This window comes from Crotalus tigris, unplaced genomic scaffold (genome assembly GCF_016545835.1).
Source record: "Crotalus tigris isolate CLP2741 ecotype Arizona unplaced genomic scaffold, ASM1654583v1 scf7180000018931.1341448, whole genome shotgun sequence".
Taxonomy (NCBI): Eukaryota; Metazoa; Chordata; class Lepidosauria; order Squamata; family Viperidae; genus Crotalus; species Crotalus tigris.
The window spans coordinates 762,397-778,615 of NW_024097280.1; the positions used below are offsets into that span (position 1 = coordinate 762,397).

Genomic DNA, 16,219 nt, shown 5'->3' on the forward strand with positions numbered 1-16,219 from the left:
ACAATCTCTCAGCTTTTTGTTGATGCTATTTTATAACCATCAAATAATGTTTATTCATAAAATCCATACAAGTATGACTACAGCTGTATATTACCTGTATATTAACTCCTTTAAATCTCTGATTCTTTGTAATGCGTGTATATTTGCAGAGGGAAAAGAAGAAACACAAGCAGCAAGATTGCTTGTGTGGGTATGTTCCTGTACCTATAACTGTGTCCTATATATATTTTTCATTGGCATATATGCTTATGCATAATAACATCATAGTAAGCAATATATGTCACATTTGCTATGTATTACGTAGAAAGCAGAAATGAACTTTTCAGATAAAAGGAACACTCATTTAACGAATCCAAATGATATTCATTTATTTCGTTTCCAGAATAGTATTCCAAACCCTCAGTAGCATAGGAGAAGACAGAAGACTGATTATGCACCTATTTAAACATTTGGTCTTTCCTTGAGGGAAAGATATAGCTTAGTTTGTTTCTTCTCTCATCCCTATGTGGCATAGCTCATCATTGCTAGCTGACCTTATACTACACTGAATATTTTTGGTAGCTGTTTAGTTCCTATCATTTCAGCATATCTTTGATCTGAAGGCATTTAGCCTACAATTCAGTTTCCTGGGGATTTTCACTGTTAACTCTGAAGGTCTTACTTCTAAACAGAAATGGTTTAGAAGTTTATTCCATGTTCCATGCATGTATCAGATGGGATATGTGTTGTGTAAACCTCTATATTAGCCATCTTGAATGTTAGATTATATTTTAAATTCAGATACTCAATCTGGTGCCCACTGCTGTTTTGAAGTAAAACTCCCAGATTCCACAGCCAACGTAATCATCAACATTCAAGGTTTATTGGAGCAATTATTCAGGCCATCTAAAAGGCACCAGTTAGTCTGTTCTCAACTGAAATGATCAAGGAAGCAAAGTATCAGCATTTTGCTTATTCTAGATATTTCTTCTCTTAGAAGATAAGGTTTATATTAAAAGTTCAATTCTTCTGGGAGAGTCAGAAGTAGGGCAGAATAATTGAAAGGAGAACAGAGACCATTGCAAAAGCAAAGCGACTGTATATTCTGGACATAGAAAATCCAACTGTGCCAGAATCTGGGAACAATAAATGCTCTGAAATTAGCACTGATAATCCAGAACCAGGAAATCATCCTTTGGGAGTGTCAATCCATCTCTAGAGGATTGCAACATCCAGGTGACATTGTGAGGGAGCTATTTTGCATTAAATACCTTGGAAAGGCCTTTCATATCAGTTGCCAGTGCCATCACCTAAGCAAGTGTATCCCTACAAACAAATATAATTGTAGTTGCAAGATGAAGCAGAACATGATGTACATGTAGATGTGTCTCCACACAGAGGAAAAGGGACCCTATATTGAGGGATCTTTGGTGCTCTCTCAGCTTGGTTGTTTTCTTGCAGATGGTTCACTTCCCAAACTAGATAACATCATCAGGGCTACTTAGTTTGGGTAATGAAGTGTCTGCAAGAAAACAACTAAGCTCAGAGAGCACCAAAGGCTCCTCATTCCAATCCTGAGCTACACATTTTCTTCTTTATTGGGACCCTATATTCTATTTCCCAGCAGCCCCTACCTATGTTGGGAACAAGCTATTTCTCTGCTTTGCTCCTGTTAGTGTGATCACACCCAACCATTTGCACCGTTATTAGTTCATTGAGTGCTAGCATCTGGGAGGGTTCTTTTAATGGGGCAAACTTTCGGATTTACCAGCAAAGATAGGGCCAGCCTCTGGACTTTAAACCAGGTTCTTCATCTCCCCCCCCCTCCAAATGACAAAAGATGCTCTGAGTCATGATAAACTAATTAATTCAGCCAGCTTTCCACTATGGTCTAGGCAGTAAAAGCAAACTAAAATAGAGCTCTGGTTTTAAAGGAAAGCTAGCTTATTTCAGATACTTACTAGACAACCCCAAAATTTGTTTCTCTCTCTCCCTCTCCCTCCCTCCCTCCCTCCCTCTCCCTCCCTCCCTCCCTCCCTCTCTCTCTCTCTCTCTCTCTCTCTGTATGTGTGTGTTTTGCAAGAGCCTTTTGTTGTTATAGGCCTCTTTGAAAATTCTGCCACAGGGTGATAAGATAGGCATCAGAGGTATTTATGGGGAGAATAGGAGAAATCCCTGTGTTTTTCCCCAGCAAGGTTTTGAAGTCTTTATCTCAGCACTTTTTTTTAAAAAAAAAAAGAAAGACAGAATATTACCAAGCTTTTCTTCTCCAATTATCACAAGTCCAAACATTAGCAACTACAAATGATGGATCAGCAGAGTTGGAAAAGAAAACAAACATATTTTCACCTTTACAAGGGCCAAATATTTCCAAACCAAGTCACACAGAATTTACAGCAAAAGGGGCGTTTGTATAATAGTAGATTAATCAATTGTAGCAATATATATAAAGCAGGAAAATTAAATCTATCAGGGATCCATCCTTACTAGGGAGCAAATGCTACTGACTTCCTAATACTGCTCTGCAAAGTAAAAGAAGCTTCATTTATGTAATTGCTACCCTTTTATTCCCAAATATTTGCATTAATCTAATAGATGGGATGATTTGCCACCTTTACATTTAAAATATGAGATAGGAATGAAAGAAGAAAGGAAGGAAGGATAGTAACAGTGCTATCAAAACCAGTATTGTATATATTTGTACTTAGAAGTAAATCCTGGCATGTTAGTGGAGTTTAGCATATTTAATTACATTAAGTCTATGGTTAGCTGTGCTTTAAAAGAATTAAGGACAAATTGAACCAAACATCATCCCTATTCGGCAACACAGATCTGCTTTGAAGAGCTCCCAAACCCGGAGCATCTGAATTAGTCCCCTTTCAAACCATAAATAAATATATAAATGAAAGCCTGAAATATAGATTTGAACCTGGTTGATAAGTGAAAGAGAAAGAGAGAAGGGGGGGGGGGAGCAAGACTGTTGTTGTGATAGTTGTTTTGAAGGGGGGGAGTGGGGATGAGTTGGTTGGAGGGTTAGGAAAGGGAAAAGAAAAACCAACAATTTCTCCAGCATAAAAATGAAACATCATATTAGTTTGCCTTTGGGCTTCATTTTTTCCCTTCTACATTATAACTAGTTATTGAACTCACTAGAAGATCTAAAGGCCATTTGCGAGGAGACAAATTTCAATGGAGGTTCCCCATCAATAACTCCTTGGCAGTGACCTATTGGATCAAGTCAAACAGGGGAGGTGAAATTCAGGTCACGCTGTCTAAGCAATATTAAAATGCGCCCACTTTTTAAAAAGCCACTTTCAACTGAGATTTGAAGAAAATTGAATTCCTGGGAGAGAGAGGGAGGGAGGGGTGAACGCAGTGGGGATGGGATACTGGTGGAAAAGAGGATGAGAAAATGAGAAAATGTTTGCAAAAATATGCTTTACCTTTTTCCTTTCTTTCTTTCTTTCTGGAAATAGCAAGAATTTGACTGTTTTAATAATAAAGATAATGAATATTTACACAAATGACACTGAAATGGGGTGGTGGGGGTTATGTGAGTTTCATATCTAGTGGTATGCTCTGGTTATTTAAATTGTATCACTCCAACTCATTTATTTTTTTTAGTGACAACAGACTTAAGAGAAAAAAAATCAATTAAACAGTTGCGTATTTCTTTGCCTAAATTACTACTACCTCTCTTCTTTGCCTAAATTACTACTACCTCTCGACATTGTGGGGAGCAAGAGAGGGGAAGAGGAAGAAGGACCAATATGGAAAGATTTTGTGGTTTTTCATACCTACAAATTTATGGTTTTTTTTTAAAAAAAATGAAAACGGATTATTTATTTGATATTCAAATGAAGTGTCATAAAGAACTCTGCTCTGTACAACTGATCTTATTTTCCCCATTTCCCAAAAACATTTTTCTCCACCATACCCATGCACATGGATCTTCCCATCTAGTCAATGAACAATCTTTTGATCCCAAAAGTGTCCAACTCACTTGGTCAGTGATGAAATGTTTTGTTCACTTAGGAAAAAAGTAATTTCTGGTGCATGAAAAAGCGTGTAATCCAGAAAATTATATTATTGGATTTTTTTTTAGATGTCTGCAAACAACAGCTTCGAGATGCATTTTTTAAAAAAAAAAACCGGTGTATATGTGACTGCGCCTATGTGTGCAAGTGTGTGACTGCCTTATTTGGCTAAGGAATAGCCTTGGTTATACTTAACATTAAAGAGTATATGGCTCACATGATAAAGCTTTGTGTGGTGGGGGATTATTCATTTAATATTTATTTGGATTGCTAAACAGGGAAATAACAAACCCTCGATGGCTCCATACTACATTTGGGGGATGGCGGAGGCTTTTATTTATTTATTTATTTATTTGCCCAGGGAGGGTGGATGCACAGATTGTAAATGGCTAGAGGTGTGGGTTACCAAGCGGTCAGTATGGTAATAGCCTGCACAATGAATCCGCAGGGACAATGGGCACTTATTTTTCTTCCGTACTGTCAAAGGGATGCTTTGTACTCAGAAATAGTCCTGGAAATGGGAAGCAGAGAGATACATGTTTTTCCAACCTGATTTCCTAGTTTGGATAGGAATTAAGAGTCAGGAAATATTTCCCTGAAAAGTTCTACCTCTTTTCTCAATTGCTGAGCAAAAGAATAATTATTACAGGAATAATGTGTATCGCCCACCGTTGTATTTTGCCGGTTAGGAGAAAGTGAGGCTAAGGAGAGAAGGATGCTAAATAGAAACAAAAGAGGTTTGTGCCCCACTATGGTCTTTTTTTTTCCCACAGGGTTTTGGAGCCTTGTTTGATGGGGACAATAAGAGGAAAAGTCCCCAAACACTGAAGGAATCAAGCTAAGCAAACACACAGAGACTTTCTTTTTTTGGGGGGGGGGGAAGGGGATAACCTACAAGAGAAAAACCATTTCTTAAAAAGAATGTACCCATATGTTAAAATATGAACAGGGAAGGGGATACATTGGCACAAATAAGAAAACGGAGCCGTTATAATTTGATTGCAAAATAAATAAATTTGAAAAAACAACAACACCAAAAGGCTGGCTAGGAAGTGAACTCACTCACTCACTCACTAGGGAGTAAATTCAGATTGGCTTTGTACTTTCAAACATTCCTGCAGAATTGGGCCATATCCTGCCACTGCATTTTCTACACAGTTAAAAAGTTCATCTAAGTTCCAAGAGGTCTGCCATATTGCTATCATAATTTTGCAGTGCCTGCCAAACTGGTTCATTCACGTGTGCTTTCTTACCCCAGAACATCCTGGAACCGGAACCGCCCTGAGGTTCTTGAGCTTTAGGATTGAGCTGATGTGCTTAAAACCCAAACTTCTTCTTTCCCTTTCTCTCTCATCACAGGAATTCTATTAACATTAACATAAAAAGGAGGCAAGGAAAGCAATTCCCTTGAACTGATCTCCCTGAATGCAGTGGGATAAAATACACTAGAAGGTAGTGTATATCTGTGATAAGAGTCCTGAGATATGCAAAGCTCAGAAGAAACAGCTGTAATGCTGCTTGTTGCAGCTGGTGGTAATGCCACAGCTAGGCATAATAATACCATCACCACCAGCAGAAACAGTATTAGGGTACTCTGTCTCAGAAGAAAGAGAGAGAGAGAGAGAGAGAGAGAGATTGCATTAATAATAGTTGCAGAAGCAGAAATCTTTGCCTATTTTTTTTCAGTTGACATTTCCTCTATCTTCTGTGCCACGATTTTAAGGCAATACAGTCCCCCCCATACACATTCTTCTCTTTCTTCTTGTCACGCACAGCAACAGATGCCTTAGACAAAGTTGTTCCTATCAAAGCATATATCAGAATTCCTTTCGTATGGACAGTTACCTGAATCAATAGGATTAGGTGCACTGTCCAGTTGATCTCACAATATTTATTTCTCTTTTGCTTTTTATACGCCACTTATATACGTATGTTGGATTACATCACTTATACTCTGCAGCCAACCATCAGGTGATCTGGAGAACTTCAGGCTGAGAAAGGGAATAGAATAGAATAGAATAGAATAGAATAGAATAGAATAGAATAGAATAGAATAGAATAGAATAGAATAGAATATACTGTATACAGTAATAAATAACTTTCTCCCTCAGGAATGTAAAACCAATCTCAACCTCCTTTTCTTCTTCCAGAGTTAATCAGTAAACAACCATTCAAATGAAGGATTAGATAGCCATAGATGAGTAAAATACCATCCCAGAATATACTTTCCTCTTTAAGAACTGCACATGAGAAGCATTCAGTAAAGGAACAGGGGAGAGTGAGCTTGATTAGGTACTTATTGGATGTACTCTTTTTTAAATGTCCAAATGCAATAAATATAAACTGTAGTCAAATTAGAAATCACTTTCTTAGGCCTAATTACCAAAGTGAAGATAGAATGGGTTCCATCTTGCTAAAATCTACTAAAACTGTACACAACTAGAAACAGTTTAACTTACGAAAAAGCTTTTTTTTTTTTTGAAACTCTGAACAGCTGCTCTTCGAAAGAAAAGAAAGAAAGAACTTTATTGGGAAAGAGGAGGAATATATTTTCCAGGTTTTTCTAGCCCCATAAAGGACAAATTCATCAGTCGTTTATATATACCCTGTAGAATCGAATTTGTGTGAGCACCTCTATTGCAAATTCGTCTCTAGGGGGATATATGGATGATGCAAAAGGCTTGCTAATGTTCTGTTTTCTTTAATTTCCTCTTACTTGCAGATGTAATTAAAAATCTCAAATGTTTGGGGATGGTGATGCATGTGTATTTTTGTGTGTGTATAGTTTTGATAGATCTAATGGAATCTCGTAACTAGGTGATGAATAAATAGTTAAAATAAAAATAAAAGTAAACAGTTCTCCTGATAATAAAAAAATATTACTTTTTTCTTGGAAAGAATAAACAGTCAGCATTGCAAAAGCAGGCTTGCACAAGCCCTTGTTAGAGAGAGAACATGCATGAGAGAAAAAAGAGAGAGAGGGAGAGGGAGGGAGAGAGAGAGCTAACCATTTCAAGTGACTGATTTATGGCGTTTTACAGCCCCATAAAAACTGCTACAACCAGCCCAGAGCCTCCGACACCGCTGGCACATTTAGTCTAATAAATAAAACATAAACAGTTAACTTTATGTGTCACTTTTATTGTTATCAAGTAAAATATTGCAATGCCCTGCAAGCTATGATTTTCAACTATAATTGTTATCAAGCAATACAAGGGATTAATCCAACTCTCGGTGCCCCCTTCTCCTTCATGTAGGCTATAGATAAAGCCCTTAACTGCAATAAATGAACACTTTAAAATGTTTGCTTCAGATCAACTTCTTTAGCCTGCCCAGGGGTCTGTTTATATTGGCATCTGGGTATATATTCTGTCCACTATTTCCATAAGGAAACCAGATGTTCTGAATTAAGGCCCTATATACTTTCTCCATTACTTGGGGGGGGGAGGGGGGTGGTCATACCTACCTCTTGTATGGGAACGGAATATTATTATTCTTCTGTCTTACATTCAGTCCAGATGAGTGTAGGGTGTGCACATGTTTTTCTCCAAAATTTTATATATATTGTCACCTTCTCATCCCCCTTCTCACCCTCGGAAAGGTAATGGACCTGCCCAATGGCTGCCTAGAACTTCCTCCGCTTTTACTTTCCAGCCATCAGCAACTCAGATTGCCCTTAAGCAAAGGTTAATGAGGAGTTCTAGGAAGAACACTCCAAATGACGCAAAGGTGATTTGCATATGCCCCTGCTCATCTTCCCCGCCCCCTCCGCCCTCGCAGGTAAGCTGACTTCTTTGTCTCTCCCCCCCCCCCCGGCTCTTGCCCACAAATCATTGGCGTGCAAATCTTGAACTTCTTCCTAGTTTTCGGTCTGAGCGTCTTGAAGGGAGCTTGAGGTCTATGGGGAGGAGCTGAGAGGGCGCTTCTGCAGACAATTATATACTAGCTGGTTTCTGGGGAAGAGGAGAGGGAGGCGGAGGCAACCCCCCCACCTACCCACCACCACCCCGGATATTCTTTAAGGTGAAACAAGCAAAGCAATTTTGAGCGCGCTTCCTCTCTCCGCACTGCAAAAAGAGATCTTGGGTGTTTCTCCAAAGCGAGATTCACTCCATACTTGGTTGTGTACAAGAAAGGGCTTGCTGGGTACCTGAAAGGGGGGTGGGTGGGTGGGGGCGGGGAAAACCTAATGCGAAGAAGCTTTCCCCACATTCCTATTTCTCTGCCATAAAATGATTGAGTTGATTTCTATCATTTTCCTGACTTGACATGGTCCTTTTAAAAAAAAAAAAGGAAAAGCAAAGAAGAGAAGGGCCATTTCTGGTTGCCTGCATCACATACCCTTCCCCCAAATTCACTTCTGCTTGGAATTGGGGGTGGGGGGTGGGGGGGGGAAAGCACCTACCAAACAAGAAGATCACACGCACACGCTCGTGTACACACACACACACTCGCGCGCGCACACAAATTGGATACACTTTGAATAAGCTTTTGGTTCCTTATCCGGGGACTAGCGCGGCTGGCGTGATTGGCGCAACGAGTCACATGGTGAAAGTAACTTTACGGGGTCGCCAGCTAGTAGGAGGGTTTTATGGAGCAGAAAAACGACAAAGCGAGAAAAATTATTTTCCACTCCAGAAATTAATGATCATGAGCTCGTATTTGATGGACTCTAACTACATCGATCCGAAATTTCCTCCATGCGAAGAATATTCGCAAAATAATTACATCCCAGACCACAGTCCGGAATATTACAGTCGGACTAGGGAGTCCAGTTTCCAGCATCATCATCAGGAATTGTACCCTCCACCTCCACCACCACCACCACCTCCTCCTCCTCCTCCACAGCGACCCAGCTACCCCGAGCGCCAGTACAGCTGTGCCAGCCTCCAAGGTCCCGGCAACCCCTCCGCGCATCCACGGGGCCATGGACAGCCGCCCGGAGGCCACCATCTCCCCGAGAAAGCGCAGCAGCTCTGTGACCAAACGGCTCTCTCCAGCGCGGCTACCTCTCCTTCCCCAGCCCCTCCAGCTTGCAACCAGCAAAACCCCGAGCATCCCAGCAGCACGGCCTCTAAGCAGCCCATAGTCTACCCATGGATGAAAAAAATCCACGTCAGTACTGGTAGGCAACTTTTCCTCCTCTGCTCTTTTTCTCTCAGATGTGTGTGTAGACGCGTGTGTGTTCGTGTGTGTGTGTTTGCGGCCCCCCCTTCCCACCAAGCTCTCAGGCTCCCTCTCCCTCCCTCCCTCTCTCCCCTTTCCCCCCGTCTCCTCCTTTGCCTTCGACGAGAGTCTTTGGGTTAGCACAATTGAGCTGGATTTACGACTCCGAGCGGGTAATTACACCCACCATAAATTTTATAGCCGAGCTAGTCTGGGCAGCCCCAGCCATGTGGTTCGTTCTGTTATGTATGTGTGAAACTCCAAAGGCTTGGAGAGGGGTGCATAAATAATTCAGGCTCTTTCCAAGCCAAGGAAACCCCTTCTTAGGAGCAAAAAAAGTCTTGGGTTCTTTATAACCCAGTAGGCGGATGGCTTTCTCTCCCCCCCCCCCTTTCCTTTCCTTTCCTTTCCTTTTTCTCCCTCTTTCGATCTCGCTCTCCCTCTCCCTCTCTCTTTCGGCGCCCTGAGCCACCGGAGATCTCGCCGGCTCTTCTCTCTCCCCCCCCACTTCCCCCCCCCCGCTTCCTTGCATCCATGCGAATCTTTGGTTTGGTTTGGCTTGTTTGTTTGTTTTCTCCAGTGAATCCTAATTACAATGGAGGCGAGCCTAAGCGGTCCCGGACTGCCTACACCCGTCAGCAGGTCTTGGAATTAGAAAAAGAGTTCCACTATAACAGATACCTGACGAGGCGGAGGCGCATCGAGATTGCCCATTCCTTGTGTCTCTCGGAGAGACAGATCAAGATCTGGTTTCAGAACCGGCGGATGAAATGGAAAAAAGACCACCGACTGCCCAATACCAAAGTGAGATCCACGGCTCCGGCCAATTCCTCGGCCGGCTCCCTGCCCGCTTCTTCCAACGCGGTTGCTGGCGAAGATCATTCGCAGAGCTCAGTTCAGGAGCCACGAGCAGAGGATATTACAAGGTTATAAAACAAACCAACCAACAACAAAAAACGCCCCATGCAAATTGACTCTGATTATTTATAGAATCTAATATATATATATATATATTGGGGGGGGGGGTTCCTCGTAGTTTTCTCGTGCGTCTGTATATATATATTTAGGAGAAAGAGAGAGAAAGAAAGAGAGAGAGAGAGAGAGAAAACACATACATACACATACACAAAAGAATGAGGTCTATTGGAGATCTCAAGCTTTAGGTGCATGTATTATTAGCATGAGAGGCCAGGTGGCATACCTGTTGGGGGGGTTTTTTAATCACCATTTTCAGGGTTTTATTTATTTTTTAAAAAAGGAAAGAGAATGGAAGGATGGGCTGTGTATCAGGATGTGTCTGCATGGGGATGTATGTATGTATATAAGTGTGCGTGTTTGGATTGGGGAACTAAATGTTCTGTTTTAGATGAAAAATCGGGGCATATGCTAATAATTATACAGGCAAGGAAAGAATGTAATTATTTTGCTCTCTGGGTTTACACATGGAGAACAAAAAAGAGGACCATTGAAGGCTTCCCTCCCCCTCCTTTTCTTTCTTCTTGTATAAATGTGGAGAAAGATTTTTTATTTTTTTTTACAAAAGGGGGATGGCACACGCGAGCTAGTAGAAACTAATAAATGTCTGGTTAGTTCAATGTGAGCAGCAAGAGATAAGGAGAGCAAGCTAACAGCCAGTTGAAGGGAAAAATCAGTGGGTAGATTTTTTATTTTTATTTTTGGCTTTTCGTCGTGGTTCTTGTGTTTTTGGACTAATTTTACATGATCATTGTAAACCTGCAATAAATGAGTTTAAGTGTATATGTGAAAGTCCCCTTGTTCAATAAAACAAAACAAAACAAAACAAAACAGTGAGTGTGACACAGACTGACTCTGGGATGTTTGGTGAGTTATTTTGCTTCTTTGCCTCCTGCTAAAAATAAAATGCTGGGAGAATAAATATGGGCAGAATTACCTGAGTAATGACTCTTTCTCAGCTAAGTTTGAAGAACCTTCCTTAGTTAGGTGTGGGGTTTTTTTAAAAAAAAAATTGTCTAGTGCCTTGGAAGCTAATTGTTAATTTGCCATTGATTTTAGGAAGTATCTCTTGCACCCTTTCTACTCTGTGACATCACAAGATGGGCACTTGCCTTTGAACTCACACTACCAGGCAATCTTTGCCCTGGAGGTATACAGGTGTGTTTGATTAGAGATAGATTCAGCTGATTCAGGATGTGTTTGTGCATTACTTTAAAAAAAAAATATGTGTGTTTTTAAACATTTTATAGGCACAGGAGCCTCTTTCCCTTTGTTTAATAATGTTATCAAGTTAATTGTTTTCTTTTGCTGTCTGTAAACAACTTTAGCTGAAATTTACCCCTGTTATTGTACTTTAAATAAGTTTCTAGCATATATTGGAAATACTAGAAGAAAGAGTAGTACTGTAGAGAATCTGGAGATGTTTACTTTCTGAGGGGAAGCAGAAAGGGGGACGGGAAAAATGTAGCACAGATGTGTTTGCACAAGGAATACTTCTACTCTGATTGGAGATAGCTAGCTAGATAGATACTTTAGCAAGTGCCTTTTTAGTATGCTGATTAGCCTATTGATCAGCAGGCCTGAAAATGGAAAATAACTAGGTGATCAAATTATGCTTTTCAACTCTTGTTTTAGATGATACTTCCATGACCTTTGTTTGCATTGCTTAAATTTTTAACAACTTGAAAGCAGAAATTCATTACATTGCATGAGCAGAAGAATCTATTTATTTGTATATATTATTGTTATCTTTAAATGGTGTGCAAAATTGTGGATTATCTATAGCACTGATAGTGAAATAAGACAATATATATACATTTCACATAAAGTAGGAATTTGAAGGACTGGGGAAAAGGTTTTTTTTAAAAGGGCATATTACTATAACCTTCTGATGATAATTAGGAAAATCAGTTTTGCATCCGAGGCCTACGGAACACCCAGGAAATGACTGACAGGCATATTCAGATTATTCAGCCATTCCATTCAGGTTAATGTAGAACTTTTGTGGTTTTTAAATGGGGCATAATTAGACCTAACAGTAATCATCCAGATTCATTTACAAACCACTTCACAAAGAAACTTGAGGTCCAGCTGAAGAGAATGGCAGTTCAGCTTGTTACTTGTTCAATCCATCTGATGTATATTGAGATGATTGACAGAGCAGCCAGGCAAAAACCATGACATTATTTTTACCATTCCCAGTAAGGAATACAGACTTATGTGTTGAGTGTATGGGAATTATAAATTAAAATGCTTCCTTATAACACTGTTTGTCCACCTTATTTGATAGATCAAGAAGGGAAATAGGTAAGCATTCAGACTGCAGCCTTGTGCAGATTAACTTTTGAGGAAATGCCATTGAACACAGCTGAGATTTACTGTGTGTGCATAAGACCTCAGCTACATATTTAATATATCCCAATTAAAAAAGGAAAACATTGTTCAAATATACTATTTTTGGTCTATTGCTGTAAGAAGACAAGCACAATCAGTTTTTCTCAAAGGTTTTACAAACACAAACACACACTTTTTATACATAGGCCCTCTGTGAAATAAGGGATACAAATAAAGTGATTGAAAAAAATCCAAAGTTCTAAATAGTTTTTCATGGTAAAAATGGAAAGGCCATCATTTGCAAAAACTCTTGACTCTCTCATCCACCCCGTTGATATTCCACACTTAAGCTAGTAAGAGTTCTGACTCTATGGATGCGCCTGCTTGTATCGCACTGGATTGTTTTAACATCCCTCTTTCTCACACACATACACACTTTGATACATTGTGACCAGGATCAGTTTCTGAATGTGGAGGGACTTTGTATTGGGGGCATTCGCTGTGTCTGCCTAGGAAGCCAGGGGGAGAAAGGGGGGGGGGTCATCAATCACATTTACAACTCTATAGTGTGCATATTCATTTTTAAAAACCTTTTCAGTCAACCTCTTAAATATATGGCTGAATAATATTCCTAGTGCTCTATATCCCCTTCCACCAGCCTCTCCTGCATTGTTTTATTTATTTTCCTCCTGAAGTTCATTTCACTGTTTATCTCCTGCAATCTGCCCTTCTGTAATCAGATTCTTTTGTTTTTAATATTATTGTTAATCCTCTAATTTAGCCTTTAGACTTGGTTGGGCATGACATAATTTTTCCAGGGAACATAGGTTATGATTAAAGGCAAGCCAAGAAGTGTGAGGGGAGGGGAGGGGGAGAGGGAGGAAGAGAAAAGAAAAAGAAGAGAATGTGAAGAGATACAAACCTTCCCATCATCATCTTTCCCACCTCCCTCTTCCCTCTTCCTCTCTTCTTTCTCAACTTTTTGACGCTTCCATGTTGAGAGCCTGAAAGGTACTTCATTGAAGTTCGAGGGGGGAAAGGGGGAAAAAGTGGGTTCACTGAGAGGGCAACTTTTCTAGGCCAGCAGTTTTATTCTAGCGGCTCAGGCTGACCTCTGAGCCCCCAGTGACCTGAGCGAAGTCTCTCAACGTGTACCTTCTGTGCCCCTTAGACAAACTTAAAGGCATCGCCCGTTTCGGCTCTTTGTAGAGAAATTTTCCCTCGTAATAGAGCCGGGTGGGTGGGGAGGCGCGCGGGGAGGGGGAGGAGAGGCAAGCGGGGGAGAGTTGGGCTTCGGGCAGATTCAATGCGCTTTATCGCTTGGTGCTGTCACCAAAATAACTCCAGAGAAAAGCAGGCAGGGTGAAGTCTCGGCCAAGCCTTGCTGCTTGGTTTTCCCCCTCCTTCCCGTTCACTTGAAAAGTTTCCTAGCGGGCTACTCCAGACGAAAACAAAGTTTCCAACACGTCAAGTAAGTCGCTTTTTTTTTTTTGGAACTTCACAAAATAAGCAGCTTCATCTTTCACACGTATGTTTCACTGGGGGGGGGGGGGAGGGAGGGAGGGAAAGAAAAGAAAAATATACTTTTTTAAGGCCAAGAGGCAAAGCGGAGAAATCGGTTACGTTGGTTAAGGTGCGCCAAGACGCTTTGGGGTTTCTGCTGCGTGTAGAGGCAGTTCCTCCTTTGGACGAAGGCAGCCAGTTCAGGGGAGCCGGTCTTCTAAGCTGGTCCAGACTTCCCGCTGGCAGGAGGGAGACCTTCCTGAACAATCCTGGCTGGAAGCCTCTGGCCATTGACTGCCAATGAGGGAACCCTTGCAGGCCAGCGGTTCGCTTGATGGCTGTACTTTTGGGCCTCCAGCTCCGTTGTGTTGGCCAGGTTTTCTTCCTACTGTGGCAGGATCTGCGTTGCACGCAAGCAAGCGTAGCCATTGCACCCAAGACTCTCCTTCCTGTCTCCTGGTAGGTAGATCAGGTTGTTCGGTACTTTCCCCCTCCATTTTCTTTGCTTTCCTTTTTTGGGGGGTGGTGGATGGGGTTAAAAAACAGGACCCCTGTAGAAATATTTCAGAAGGAATGTCAGGAACTCGGTGACTTGTTTCACAGCCTCTGAGTGCCCAAGCTATGTGGCAAAACTTTTTTCAGGACAGCCCCCTGCATTTGCTTGATAAGGTCTCCATAGGACACAGGAAGCTTGAGGGGGAAGCCAAATGGAGATCCCCCCACATCCTGGGAGACCCTACTTCTTTCCTTGGAGGTGGGCTTAAAGAAATTTCCTGCCCAAAAAGAAAGAGTCATCATGATTCCTTGGGGGTCTCCAAATTCCATCCCCTGATGCTGTTTAGGAAAAGAACTTTTTTTTTTTTTTCAAAAGGAGAGGCTGAGAAGCTGAAGAGAGCTTGTCTGGTTGGACAGGACTTAGGCTGTTAAGAGAGAGAAAAATGTAAGATAATACTCCCCCCCTTTTTTTGATTATCCTGATATACTAACATAGTTTAGCTTAAGCAAAGAATATCCCAGAAGTTTGAAAACTCCCCTCTACAGCTCCTGCTCTAGACCCTCAGTTTTGCTAGTTATCTCTCCCTTCCCCCTCCTATTTCTTTCTCCTCATACAGTTGAGGGGGGGGAGGAAAAATGTTCAAGTGTGTGCTGTTTAATTGTAATTAAAAGACAAACATTCCGCCAGGGTTAAATGAATGAGTTACGGGTTTCCAACCATAACTGCCAGCAGCTTCAACATGTAACTTATATTTATTGTGGCCTCATATATCATTATCTAGAGATATAGTTTTATGTACTTCCTAATCTGTCGCCTTGATTTATTTTGATGGGCAAGGTACCAAACCAAACATTTTGGGACTTTACTGAAAGAGTAGTATTTCCTAGCAAACAGCCAATAAATAGCTTTTATGTTGATGGCACTGATTTCTGGCAAAATTGTTGCCTTCATTGTTTTGTGTCTTCTGTTTCTGCAGGTATGCATGTGTGTTTTGTGTGTGTGAGCACACAAATTACTTTTTGGGATGGAAAATTACCTTCAGCTTCTGTTCTATAAAGAAAGAATCAGGCCAATATTAGCAGATCAAATGCAGTTGTAACCAAAAGAAAAGGAAATATTTCCTTTATAAGCTTCGGCATCTGGTTTTACATGCATTCATACATAGCTAGATAGATACATACCTATTTCTGTAGTATAAGAGACTGGGTATATAAATACACACAGAGTTTTATTGTTATTATTACTGTTTACAATGACAGGATAAGTTTTCAGTTTCCCCTTATTTATTTACGGCAGGAGGGGTATTAATATACCTAAAGTAAAAAATAAAAGGAGAAAAGGACAATTGCTGTTTGACACAGTCAAATCCTTACAGGCTTAGTAATAATCTCTCTTTTTTTTTTAATGAACCAGGATGAAGAGATAGTGATTTAACTCCCAGAAAAGTTAGGGAGAGAACACTATTAGACTGCAATGGTGTGTATCATATCCAATTCTCAGTCCTCAGTGGTACTTAAGTAAAGATTGGGGTACACCCTGCAGTGCAAGGATTGATCCCAAGTGTCCTGTAGGATTGGAAGGAGCAACAAAACACTTCCTTTTGAAAGGACCAAGTTGAGACACTGCAGTGACATCCTTCCTTCCAGACATCTAACCCAAATCTAACTCAGACAAAGGCATTTTCAATTCTCAACCTAACTATATACTCCTGGCTAATAGGCAAATGATG

General features: G+C 40.8%; 2 protein-coding genes across 2 annotated transcripts in view; both read left to right on the forward strand.

Moving 5' to 3' along the window:
* LOC120314466 (homeobox protein Hox-C9) overlaps nucleotides 1-16,219 on the forward strand; it is a 138,080-nt gene that overhangs the window by 86,064 nt on the left and 35,797 nt on the right. The gene's annotated exons all lie outside the window — the stretch shown is intronic.
* Nucleotides 8,439-10,990, forward strand: HOXC4 (homeobox C4). The gene is made up of 2 exons (XM_039357590.1): nucleotides 8,439-9,141; nucleotides 9,763-10,990. Exons 1-2 carry the CDS (start codon nucleotides 8,562-8,564, stop codon nucleotides 10,113-10,115), a joined length of 933 nt encoding a protein of 310 aa, XP_039213524.1. The 5' UTR covers nucleotides 8,439-8,561; the 3' UTR covers nucleotides 10,116-10,990.

Excerpts from the sequence above, each read along its gene's own strand:
- HOXC4 (XM_039357590.1), top strand. The coding sequence starts at position 8,562 with ATGGTGAAAGTAACTTTACGGGGTCGCCAGCTAGTAGGAGGGTTTTAT. Across the intron at positions 9,142-9,762 it reads AAAAATCCACGTCAGTACTG|TGAATCCTAATTACAATGGA; the intron begins GTAGGCAACTTT and ends TGTTTTCTCCAG.